The sequence below is a fragment of the Macaca mulatta genome, chromosome 14 (assembly GCF_049350105.2).
Source record: "Macaca mulatta isolate MMU2019108-1 chromosome 14, T2T-MMU8v2.0, whole genome shotgun sequence".
NCBI lineage: Eukaryota > Metazoa > Chordata > Mammalia > Primates > Cercopithecidae > Macaca > Macaca mulatta.
In genome coordinates this window covers 43,052,375-43,065,747 of record NC_133419.1, presented here as the reverse complement: position 1 = coordinate 43,065,747, position 13,373 = coordinate 43,052,375, and the positions used below count along the sequence as shown (strand labels likewise).

General features: G+C 37.7%; 1 protein-coding gene across 1 annotated transcript in view; it reads left to right on the top strand.

The window, feature by feature from the left end:
- The first annotated feature begins 9,858 nt into the window (after positions 1-9,858).
- Positions 9,859-13,373, top strand: part of SLC17A6 (solute carrier family 17 member 6) — a 41,276-nt gene continuing 37,761 nt past the window's right edge. The window contains exons 1-2 of the mRNA XM_002799603.4: positions 9,859-9,944; positions 12,816-13,068. Coding sequence (XP_002799649.1) covers positions 9,859-9,944; positions 12,816-13,068 — 339 coding nt within the window. The remainder of the gene's footprint in view (positions 9,945-12,815; positions 13,069-13,373) is intronic.

Sequence of the window (13,373 nt, the reverse complement as noted above, 5' to 3'; positions counted from 1 at the left end):
ATGGGATCCAGAAAGCAAGGAGGTGACATAGAAGAGAGGTAGAGGGGATTTCCCAAGATGATGATGATGGAGGACCCCAAATCAGCAACTGTGTAGCAGGATAGAGGGCATTTAGTTCAAACTGAAGTAGAAGGGCAGAGCGCTCCAAGGAAAGCATCTAGTGAAAAAAAAGTAGAATTGATATATTATCTGACAAGTCTGATTATGTTAAGGGAATTTTATAGCTCTCCGGGATCATTTTGAGATGGATTAATGACAGGAACACAGAAACATAAGATAACATTAACAAATAGAAATGCAATTATAAACCCCTGGGTGGGGAAATGCTATATAAAAAAGGAAATGTACTAGGCGCAGTGGCTCATGCCTGTAATCCCAGCACTTTGGGATGCCAAGGCAGGCGGATCACCTGAGGTCGGGAGATCGAGACCAGTCGTACCAACATGAAGAAACCCCATTTCTACAAAAAAATAAAAAATAAAATAAATAAAAATAACTGGGCGTGGTGGTGTATGCCTATAATCCCAGCTACTCGGGAGGCTGAGGCAGGAGAATCACTTGAGTCTGGGAGGCGGAGGTTGCAATGAGCTGAGATCGGTTCCAGCCTGTTTAACAAGAGAGAAACCCCGTCTCAAAAAACAAACAAACAAACAAACAAACAAACGCCCTATAGTTTCATTGTGAGCAATAAGAAGTGGGCTACTTAAGTTAGAATTTTAACTCTGCTGCTGAGTTGTGTGACCTTGGGACAATTGCTTAACAATTCTAATTATATAAACAGAATTTTAATTTCAATAAAATGAGTTAAAAGATAGAGGGTAGGATGTGAATGTCGGGGGTGGAAAGAGAGATGAAGAGGGAGAGACAGTTGAAAGAGAGAGAATTAAATTTAGTTCCTCATCTTTCATAGGAAGATGTCAACAGACATGTAAAATATTGAAAATCAACAAACAGGCCCGGGCATGGTGGTTCACGCCTGTAATCCCAGCACTTTGGGAGGCGGAAGCGGGCGGATCACGAGGTCAGGAGATCGAGACCATCCTGGCTAACACGGTGAAACCCCGTCTCTTCCAATAATACAAAACAGAAATTGGCCGGGCGTGGTGGCGGGCGCCTGTAGTCCCAACTACTTGGGAGGCTGAGGCAGGAGAATGGCGTGAACCCAGGAGGCAGAGGTTGCAGTGAGCCAAGATCGCGCCACTGCACTCCAGCCTGGGAGACAGAGTGAGACTCCGTCTCAAAAAACAAATGAACAACAGTATAATGATCATAATAGCTAAAACATATAGTGTTAATTCTATGCCAAACACTCCTTTATTCTGTAAGACACACACACACACACACACACACACACACACACACACACACACTTAATTTTCTCCTCCAAAGTGATGTCTCCTAGTTACAAGAGTTGCCAGTAGATGGAATGAGTGAAATAATTGCTTCTTTTTTAAAAACAAAAAAGCAGTATTTCACCTTTACATCTTGGTATATGTATTATTTTGAGAAAATAAAAGCTAATTGAGACATAAAATATGTAATGGATTCAAGAAACTTTTGTGTTGTCTTACTTGCTATGTTAGAATAGTGCTTTAATTTCTGTGATTGCCAAAATTTCTCTTCACATAATGGATGTAATATGAAGTAATGAGCTATTGAAAATAATTCTCCCTTCTTTCTGTTCCCTCTTCTGATATTATAGCCTCTCAGAAAGCACTGTAAGAAACCTGAGCTCCACTCAAATGGCGGGGCTACTGTTTGACACGTTTTGGGCGTTCTGATTTTGTTTTAAGATCCATTTCAACCTTAGAGACTTTCTCTAAAAGAATAATACAAATGGTAAAAATATAAATGTCAATTTGCTTACAGATTTCAATTCAAGAGGAGTCCATCATATCAGATCCATGAGAGCACCATCTGCCCTGAGGAGGATATTTTTAGATGATGGGCATATTCTACCTTGGGCTAAAGTGTAGGATGAGTTAGGGTTGCTGATTGATACCATTCGTCATTGACATTTTTTTCTTTTCTACTCACTAAATAAGTGTGTTAATTTTTTTTTTTCCTAATGTTTGGTGTTATAACAGAGATGAAATAGGGGAATGTGCTAGGGATAAAGGAAATATGCTTATTATAAATTAAATTAACCCACAGAAGCAATTTCCCAATATTATTTGAGTTGTGATTCTCATATTGATTTAAGCAAAAGACCTGTGTTCTAATTCCAGGACTTGTGTACCATCTGTGTGTATATGGGTAATTTTCCCCACCCGTGAATGAGTTGAAAGTGTCATCATTACATGGGAAAGAAGAGTAATTTTAAAATATTTTATCAACTGACACACAGACTATTGCAATGGTCATCTTCTGAACTGGAGTTCCTACCTCCATCTCTCTACCCAATTTATCACATAGTTGCCTGATTAAATTTCTAAGAATGTTACTGTCCTTGAGCAAATTATTTATTTGCTTATACATTTTTAAAAAACTTTTCAATTGACCATAAGAAAAGTTTTACATTCTTAGTTAAAATCTAAAAGTTCTATGAGAGCAAGATCTGTGACTTACTTATCTCTGTTTCTCTGGTACTCAACAAAGACCAGGCACATAGTATTTAACTTAGAAATGTTAAATAAAACTTTAATTTAACTAACCCTAAAATTCAAGGCTTCCTTTGGTCTGGGCCTGTCTTTCTAATATTTTGGTCTAGAATTACATGATTCTTTCTTTTTTCCAGTGTTTTAACTTTGTATTTTAAACTTTGATTCTGTTTATCCATCCTTCTTCCATACGTTTATCCATCTATCAAATATCTATAGGATAACATATCAAGATGTTCGCAGTTGCGAGCAGTAGATACCTTAACTCAAACTGGCTAAAATATTAACTGAAGAATGTCATTGGCTCAAAAATTTGAAAAATCAGTCTAGTTAACAGGACTTAGTGTGGTTTTATCAGACCTCTGACTCTGTTTCTCCATAATGAACGAATGAAGGAATTAACACTCAATATCAAAAGATCTGCAATGAGTGAACAAAAACTCTTCATGCCACACAATAAGATCTTCCCACTATACTTCTCACAACAGTATAAAGGTGTATTTACCATTATTATAAGCCCACAAGTAGGTACAAAAGAGTAAGTGGTGGCACCTTTTTTTAGTATTGTATCAGCAACAATTTCTTCTTTGTACTAGGAAAAAAGGCCACAAATAATGTTAATATCATGGGAAGCATGTTTACCCACTAACTTTCAAATGATTTAAGTCAATGTTGTAGGTCTGCCTTTTAACTCAAATAAATATTTTTCATTTTCACCACTAGCGGGCAGCAGCTAGAAAATATGAATAGTGACTACTATTGTATATTTTTTTCACTTCTTCAAAATTATGATTAACTTATGCTTACAGCAGTGAAATATCCTGGATCGTGTATATTCTGTTCTATTACAAAACTATGTATTCAGATTTTTTGCTTTGGAAAATTTTAGTCTAAATATTATAGAAGTAGAAACCATCTCACCCTCTGCCTCTAGTAGCTTAAGTAACTTAGAAAATAGTGTGAAATTAAACAGAAACTTCCTAGATGCTAATAGCCACGTGGGAAATTTCAATAATATTAGAAGCCTTCCTTCAAAGAAGATGGTATTTCACAGTCTATGACAACAAAATGTATGGCAGCCAAAGGAAGAGAATCAGTAATCTAGGATGGTAAAAGTAACATAGGATCCCTATGGGACTTAGATGGAGAGACATTTCAATTAAGTATGTTTTGTCATGTCATTAAATTTATTTATTTATCTGTAAAACACCATAAGTCCTGGCGGTCTGCCTTGATCTCCTTCATACTAAAGTGTATATTTCTTTTACTGTCTTTACAGATTTGCATTTATTTTCTATTCTTAGATTTTTATCAAACTTTCCTTATACAATTCAGACTTTTACTTTAAGAATTTTAGAGTTGTTTTAGAGTTGAAGATGTCAATGTTTTCAAAGTCCTTCTGTAATTTATCATGTTACTCTATGTGTATAGTGTGGAATTCATAATTAGAAATACTTTTCTGGCATTAGAGGAGCAGCATTTGTTCTCCATTCACTTTAAAGTCTTAATTTTCCCAAAACACAATGGCCTCTAGTGAATTAAGGCTATTTTCTCCCATGAATGCAGAAAGAAAAGGGGTTGAATAAGATGTTTACATTTTTCTCATAGTAAATCATAAATACAGAGTAGATGCACACAAAAAAGGAAGCATTGCATTTATGACTACATACATTGTTTTTGGTAATTAAAACATATGTTTAAGGTAACAATATAGCCTTATTTAATATTTCCTGCTTCCATTTTTTTAATCAGACAGTTCACAGAGAAGTCAAAAGATATTTTATACCAGGCCACTAAATATAGCAGTGTAAAGTATTGGGCTATGTGCACAGGTGTGGTTTTTAAGACAAACTGAATTATTTCTTCTATTTCCAGTTCCAAGGAAATTATATAATGATAGTTTCTTAGAAATTGTCTCCGAGGCTAACACTGCAAAGTAAAATCAAATAAAGCTGAACTAAAAATTGTCTGCTTAAAAACCCTTGGTAAGAAAAAGTCACAGATGAATTCTAGAGCTTATTTGTATAGCTTTGACCTGAAAGAAGTGTGTAATTACTAGACTGAACATTTACTTAGGAATTCAAAGTCAAATAAAGCCATACTGTAAAAAAAGCTTTTCACAGCAGTTTTGTCTTTAGGAATGTCCACTCTGTACATATAATATAAAAAGCTATAAAAATGTATTGAGTCCATTTGTTTACTATATCCCAGAAAAGGGTCTAGCCTACAGTAGGTACAAATACCTGTTGAGTGAATATTTTTTGAAATAATAAACAGAAGTTGTTGCATTAAAAAATAGCCTCAGAATCAGTCACCTTAAGGTTTGTTTTTCTCTTTTTGAGGTGGGGTCTGGCTATATTTCCCCGACTGACCTCAAACTTCTGGGTTCCAGCAGTCCTCCCGCCTCTGCGTTCCCGGTGACTGGGACTACAGATGCATACCACCACCTTGAGGTATGTACTTGAGGTATGTTTTTTAAATCAATTTGCCTTAAAAATACCCCAGAAATAGTTTTTGGATGACCTTAAGTATAATGTCTTTAAGATATATTTGTATTTTTGGTAGTAGGGAGCAAAACATCAAATTTAGGTTACTATTTCAAAATATTTATAAAATTATCACAGTTTATTCTATTGTGTATCATTTTTACCTGTGTGATTGTCATAGCATTACTAAATCTTAATACAGTGAAGTTTCCTTTAGTACAAGCTTTTTGGTTAACTGGGGGATTCTCAGACAATCAACTTATTTCTAAATACATTTAGTACTAAGGCAATTGCAAATGTGTTGTCCACAAAGAAGACTTTATAGTTTCAGACAGATTTAATTTAACAAATATCAAAAGAAAGAAAGAAAGAAAGAAAGAAAGAAAGAAAGAAAGAAAGAAAGAAAGAAAGAAAGAGAAAACAGTAGGTGTAATTGCATAATTAAGGACCACAATTTTCTCTAAAATATTAACATATCCTTCCACCAGAGGGCAATATTTGCAAGACATTTAAATAATTACTCAAAAGTATGTCCTCACACAGGGATATAAACAAATAGAAACCTATTACATTGCTGTTGGTTAATACCTTGTGTACATCTTGAAAAATACTATGAATGCAATTATTTAAACAATTGCATATAATACTCAATGTATACATATAGTGAAACAACAAATAAGGTAACTCTTCTTTAAATATGTAAACAGAACTTTCAGAAAGAAGCACATTTCTACATATTAGTATTTTTTCCATTTATTATTAATCATTTAACTCAAATATAATAAAAAAAAACTTAGGGTGGGAGAAACAACAAAAGAAAAGAAGTTTTATATCAATGGGTAAAGTCATGAAAAGGCATAAAATTTTACAAGCAGAAAGGATAATAGAAACCACACAATACAAGCCTTCATTTGTGCCAGTAAGAAAACTGGCTCATTAATGTTCAACGATTGATACAAAATTGCAGAGATGATAATCAGTAGAACCAGGACCCAAACTCAGGTAAACTGATTTCACATTTCATACTCCGTGATGTTGATGTTCAAAATGTGATCCTTAGGCAAGCAGTTGTGGAAATTTGTTACAATTGCTGGATATTGGGCTCCACTCTAGACCTATTGAATCAGAATTTGTATTTTAACAAGACCTTAAACTATGAGAAACTACTCTAACCTGTGCTGTTTTCTCATCACCAGTTACGCGACTTCAGGTAATTACAAAATCTCACTTTCCTCCTTGATAACATGGGAATACAACTGTTTTAGTTTAAGGAATAATTATAAAGAATAAATAAGTGTATCATGTAAATAAAAGCTACTCATAAATTGTAATATGGTACGCACATTACATTAATTATATTCAGTGAAAACTTCTCCTTTTATTGTTCACAGTTCTTGACAAGAGGGACAATTCTTCCCCTAGAAGAAAAGTGGTCTAATAATGCAATTTAGGGCTTGTTAAAATTGGATGTAAAATATTGGGGATTTTAGTTAAAAAATCTTGACAGAGAGAGGAAGTCTTTTTCTGACATGCTTAAATTAATGTCCTACATATAACTACTAGTGTTTCTTTGCGTTAAGATAAATCTGATGAATTTAGGGCTGCAAAAGCACATGTTCAGCATTGCAATTTGTGTCCACCCATGAAGAAAATCTGTTGGGTTAGCAAATGGTGTCTGAATATATGTTTCTTACATTGGGTGCAGCTATGGGTTTAAAGCCAGCCTAAATGACATTCTTCAGTCTCAGGTGGTCTAGTAACATTTCTTGTAATTCTCCACACACAACATTTTTCATAGTTTATGGAAATACCATTAAATACATCCCCTCTGGCTGGGGTGTTATCCAAATATCACCACTCCAGCCTGCCAAACTCCACTGGACTGCCGTCATCTTTATAGAACTACATTTATTTTAACTATTAAGACAGACAAGAAAACATTGTCTCCTGAAATATATTCTGGACATTTTCACTCCCAGGCTGGGTTACTTAACTTGTGTAATTTCACTCATAATTATTTGAAATTGTATTTATGTGTCTATCTCCCATGTAGCTTGTGAGATATTTCAGGGAGAATTCCCAGATCTAATATTATTCTTGACACTCAATGAATATTTTTAGAATGAATAAATCAATATTACCAGTTATTCTGATTCAGTTGCTCATCCTATTACCAAGATAGTGGAAGAGAGAGGAGGATGACATTCATTTCAATCAAGGTGAATATAACTGTTTTACTCTAAAAACAATGCTTTGGTGTTAGATTTATATTGCTTAGTGTTCCTTCATATTTGTATATTGGAGATGTAGCTATCATGTTTACTGATGGTTTAGGTAGATCTCTAGTCATTTGTGGTGCAACTTAACCTGGAGTGCTTAGGAAAATCATTTATATATCATCACCCCAGCTTCACAAATATTTGTTGTAAATTCTAATTTTTTGTATAACTTCCCAGAATTCCAAAATCATTAATATCTCTAAATAAATATAATTTAATAAACTTAGTTACTAAAAATTTGAAAAATACAGATATTTTGAAAACACCTAGATAAGTCAAGTCCTGAGTAGCTTGAATCTTTTAATCTTTTTCCTTTTTTTTTTTTTTTTGTAAGGAAGTAGTAGTTTAGTGAGGGATTTTTTTTGTCCCTTTATACTTGATCTTGAGAAATGGATATTATTCTGAGGCATCACATGGTTTTAGAGAAAATTCAAATTCACAGTTTTATTGAAGATATGTATTTTAACACAAATTTATCAAAAAAGATAGAAATGTCTTCATTATCCTTTTCCTTATCATATTTCACAATGGAAAATAATTTGACACTATCAAACTTAATAATGGCAAATGGTTTTAGCTACTTTGACATTTTTTTCCAGCTATCCATTCGGTGAATACATAGCCATTGTATCACTTGAACTATTCAGGTAATATTATTATTTGAATCTGAATTTAGATCCATACTTTTGAGATTTTGTCTCAGGATCTTAAGTAAAATTGACTCCCTCTGTTGGCTTATATGACATCCAAGGTTTTGACCTTGAAAATGTGGTTCAAGGCCAATCTGTTTTGTAAGCATTGGCCTGAGTTGTACACAAGAAGTTTGTGATTCATGTGAAAGAGATTAATAATTTATATTAATCTAGCACAGTTTTCTTGCTTTGCTTAATGAGATAAATTCATTGATGCTGTACCTATATACATAAAACCAAAAGTCTTACATGAATGTCTTTCAAAACTTATGCTTTAGGGGAAGGAGATACAAAGAAAAATAAAATATGATTTGAATGTAATATATGTAAATTAGAATAAATCTTTTTGTTAATAAATATTTAAATTATCAATTACAATTTGTTGGCAAGCACAAGGTATAGCCACATATTTCATCAGTATATTGGTTTTCAGTAGTGCATTGTAAATTAGTTAAATAAAGATACTTAAAATTCCAAGGAATTTATATTAAATTAACTCTCTTTTATTTAATCAGCTTCACCGAGTTTATAGCTATTCTTTTTTTTCTCCTCCCACCTCTTTTTATTTATTTCTCCCTTGCTCTAGTCTTCCTTCTCTCCCTTTCTTTCTTTCATCTTTTTCCTGTCAGAGGTTAAAGCAAACACATGAACAATATAACTGTGTATTTTGTGTGCACATATTTTATATTCAAGGGACCCTAGGTGTCTTGGAACACCACAAGCATAAGTTAAATATATTGAAATCTTTCTTGCCTGCAATACTGGCATCAGCATGCTGGACAAAACGTAGCAAACTAGAAGTAACTTGTCAATTTTTAATAAAGTTGTCTTCCCTAGCAGAGCTAAATGCACAATTCTCCCTGCAAACTCTGGAGATGATGACATCTTCCCACATGGTTTCCATAGCATCCGTTCCTGAAGAGCCCCAGTATGGTCCTTGGTCAGGGCGATCCGCCCAGCTCCCCTAGAAAGTTGGCAACCTAGCTAGCCAAAAGAAGCATCCCCTTTTCCTGAAACTTACTCTGTCCGTGGTGCTGAACCATTGTACTGAGACCCGCCCAGACGGGCGCTGTCAGCCGCTGAAAAAAGATATTCCCTGACGCTGCCCAAATCAGAACGGTGTATCTTTTATTTACTCACGTCCTCAAAGAGCAGCAAGCCTTCTCCATCTTAATTTGACTCTACCGCAGAGCAGAGTTACGCTGGCGTGATGGGAGGAGATCATGGGCAGAGAGGAAAAACTAATAGCAGCATTGCTCACCTGAGACCTGAGATGCTCCCATGAGTTTTGAATATGCTCTGTTCCTTACGGCAAAGACACCATTTTAAAAAGTACTATTCTTTTGACTTTGTTGTTACCCAAGGGTTCTGTGACATTCCGGCCCCTCCGTTTAAAAACCAGCAGATTTGAGAGCAGTAAATCTTCAAAACGGGGAATTTACATTGTTTTTCAGCTGACCGACTTCCAGGACAAGGACTCAACCGCATCTACCCAAATACCATGGTACTGCTTGCGCCCTTTGCCACCGGATCCTCCCCTTCCAATGAGACTTTCTGATTGTGTCTACTAACTCTCCTATTAGGAAACCCGTGGGTTGCATGCAGCTATTCTGTTGTATTCTCATTCTCACTCTCCCTCCCTTCTCTCACTCTCACTCTTGCTGGAGGCAAGCCACTACCATTCTGCTGAGAAGGAAAAACCAACAACTACTTTAAGAGATTAAGACAATATGCGCAATCCTCGCCGTTTTTAGCAATCACTATTTAAATCTGGCAAGAACCGACAACAGTCTTTGCAAGGATGGAATCAGTAAAACAAAGGATTTTGGCCCCAGGAAAAGAGGGGCTAAAGAATTTTGCTGGAAAATCCCTCGGCCAGATCTACAGGTAAGACAAAGGAAACCGTTGCTTACCTGGGGCTCAGCATGAAAAAATCTGCAGGGCCGTTTCCGTAAACCCTGGTGGCTCAGAAAGATTGTAATATGATCGGAAAGTCTTTTTGTTGCCCATTGCTTGGAGCAGGGGTGCTCTGGAAACCTGCTTATTAATGCAGGAATGTTGCACTAAATGAACCTGTCTGGTGTGTGTGTGTGTGTGTGTGTGTGTGTGTGTGTGTGTGTGTGTTTGATTTTTGCTTTGGTGACTGCAGAGTTTTATCCTTTATTACACAGGATTTATCTCCTTTACAGTTAAGAAATAACCAGCACCTGCTCAAACAGCGTTTCTTTTGGTGCTCATAGAATGCCCCAAATTAAATTCCTTTCATGCAGACAAATGAATATAAAACACAACCCTCTAAAAAAATTAACCAAGAAATTCCAAAGAGTAATAGTTTATACATTATTAATATATATGTTATATATGTATATATTCTATATATATGTGTGTGTGTATATATATGTTGGGGAGAGAGAAAGAGAGAGGTCTCAGCTTCGAAAGCATAGTAGAGAATCCCCTAGTGGAATATGTCTTCTGCATTGAATGAAGAAGAATCAAAATATATCAATAATTGATAGTTGAAGCAATTCCTTTCTCTAAGACTGAAACAATGTATATGCATTTTTAATTGTTTTCATCTCCTAGAGTCTATTTCTTGCATAGGAAATGTCAATGCCTGGAAGAACAGCCATAAATATAACAAGCAACATTACTTTGAAAGTCCTAGAAATGATTTAATTATTGAATCCTCCGATAGTCACTACACTAATTATGCTGTAATTTGCAAAACTTTAAATCATTTCAAGTATGTGATATGGATACAGCTTTTCTTAATAATTAGAGCAAAATCAAGAAGACAGAGCAGACATAAAAGGAAAAAGAATTACAAAGGAGCGCTAATTTTAATATTTTGGAAATTGAAGTCTCTGTAAATGCATGAGAAATGTAAAGAAAATGATCAAACCACTCCCAAATTTTCCAAATCTCTTCAGGTTTGGCGGGCTTCATGTAGGCACGATTATGCACCTATGCGGCAGTAGATACCGCAAGGGCCCTGCAGTCCCACAGCTACCATGGAAAGGGATGTTCTTTCCCAGTACAACTGCCATCCGGCGCAGAGTTCAACTTTGTAGATTTGAGCACACGAAGCCAATACAGGAAAAGAAAACACACACACACACACACACACACACACACACACACACACACACACACACACTGGCTGAATTTTTTTCTCCCAGTAAAAATAAATTGCAATATTTTCTAACATTATGATCAGACTTTAAGAATAAACATTAACCTAGCCACAAATACCTTTATGACCTATTCTCCAGGTGCTTTTTATAGAATTTGGAAGCCTGACATTTTTTTCTGGTGGCCTCAAACTGCTTGACAGCAATATTCCAAGCTATGCATATTTGAAATTAATTGTAAAAATTTCGCTTGCTTCACCCGTGTGTGTGAAAACAACTGGGTGTGCACATAGCATTTAAAACGGCACAGGTGAAAAACAATTACATGGTAGACTGGAAAAAATTTCTGCAAATTGTAAACGGAGAGGCTCTTTGTTTAAATATCGAAAGTATAAATCGCAAGGGGCTACGTACGGAGATGTTATCTTATGCATTCCTTTCGTTTGTTTGTTGTTAATAGAAATTTCATAAATATGTTGTAGACTAGAACACTGCCACCTTTTAGTAAAACCATTCCTTTTCTCCGCGTTCCCCTTTTCATTTACCCCTTCTCCCAAGGACCAAAGCCAAAAATGAATTGATGGTTGAAATCTCATGAAACACTATGCAAAAACAAATATTGAAGTGAGATCTTCCCCTTTGATGTGGAATATCTTACAAAAGTTGATATGGGAGCACGTTTGTGTATCTGGGAGTCGCATTTTGCGTCTTGGGAAAGGGATCCTTGACATTTTTCGGTGTTTGTAAGAGAGAGAGTAATGACGCAAGATTGTGAATAATTAATTATTCATGTTCTGGCAGTAGGACGCTTAGGTGTCGGCCATATGCTGTAGAGTCCTTTGTCTCCAACTCCAGTAATAAGGAAAAAAAAATAGTAAGAAGTGTAACAGGGGCGTAAGCATTGAACTAGAACCCTGGAGCGGGATGAAGGGGAAGAAGAGTGCATGACACTCTCGGCGAGAGCTCTCAGGCCTTCTTCTCATGCACAAGCACTGGCCTAGAGAGGCCTTAGTCCCGGGGGTGCCCCAGGCTCAGCTCCAGGGGTGGGCTGGGGGACAGAATACCAGCATCGCCAAGCTGGAAAACCTCAGCTTGCTAGAAACGGAAAAGGCAGCGCGGGTGGAAAAGGCTCTCAAGTTGGGCCCGCCTGCAGCGGAGTAGCCCTCTGGTACTGGGTTGCAGGAGGACACCGCGGTTGTCAGGGTTAAGCTCTGCTGGGCGCGGGTAGGAGTGGGAGGTCCCTATTCAGGTGCAGAGGACGCTCTGGTAACCTCTGCCCTCACAAAATGCAGACCTTGCAGACTCTGCAAGAAAGTTAGGCCCAAGCGGCCTGTGTATCTGAATCAGAGCGCCCAGGGGTGGAGCCCGAGACAGGGACTCGCTACCTTAGGCCTAAAGGTGCTAAAGTTGAAGCGATGTCGCCGCCGTGGCCAAGGGCACCTGCAGAATGTGAGAGAGTGTGGGAGGTCTTGCAGCTTGGTGTCACCCCACCACCCTAATCCCCGAGGGTGGGGTGAGGTCGACGGCCCTCCTCCCAACCCCTACGGGTCCTGAAAAATGGGAATGGGTCAGCATCGGGGGTGCCTAAGCCGCCACGTCCTTGACTCGCCCCTGCTCTGCCGCGCAGGGTGCTGGAGAAGAAGCAAGACACCAGGGAGACGATCGAGCTGACGGAGGATGGGAAGCCCCTAGAGGTGCCCGAGAGGAAGGCGCCGCTGTGCGACTGCACATGCTTCGGCCTGCCGCGCCGCTACATTATCGCCATCATGAGCGGCCTGGGCTTCTGCATCTCCTTCGGCATCCGCTGCAACCTGGGCGTGGCCATTGTGGACATGGTCAACAACAGCACCATCCACCGCGGGGGCAAGGTCATCAAGGAGGTGGGCAACGTCTGGCCGCCCTGGCTCCCGCCCTTCGGCCATGCGGCCTCGCAAAACCGTATCTCCTGTGTGAGCTCCGTTTTTCCCCACTGAAAGGAAGGTTTGGGTGCTCCCTAAGCTCCTCGCTAACTCTGTCGTTCTAGAATGGACCCCAGTAGTGTTATCAGTTCCCTTTTCGCTCTGCTGTCTGGGCCTTCCCTTCCTCATCTGCAAAGTAGAAAAGAGCGTCTAGCTCACCAGGTTTTGTGAACTGTGACTTAATACAAGACGTTGGTGACTAGCAATGTCCACTAAGTCTAAATAGA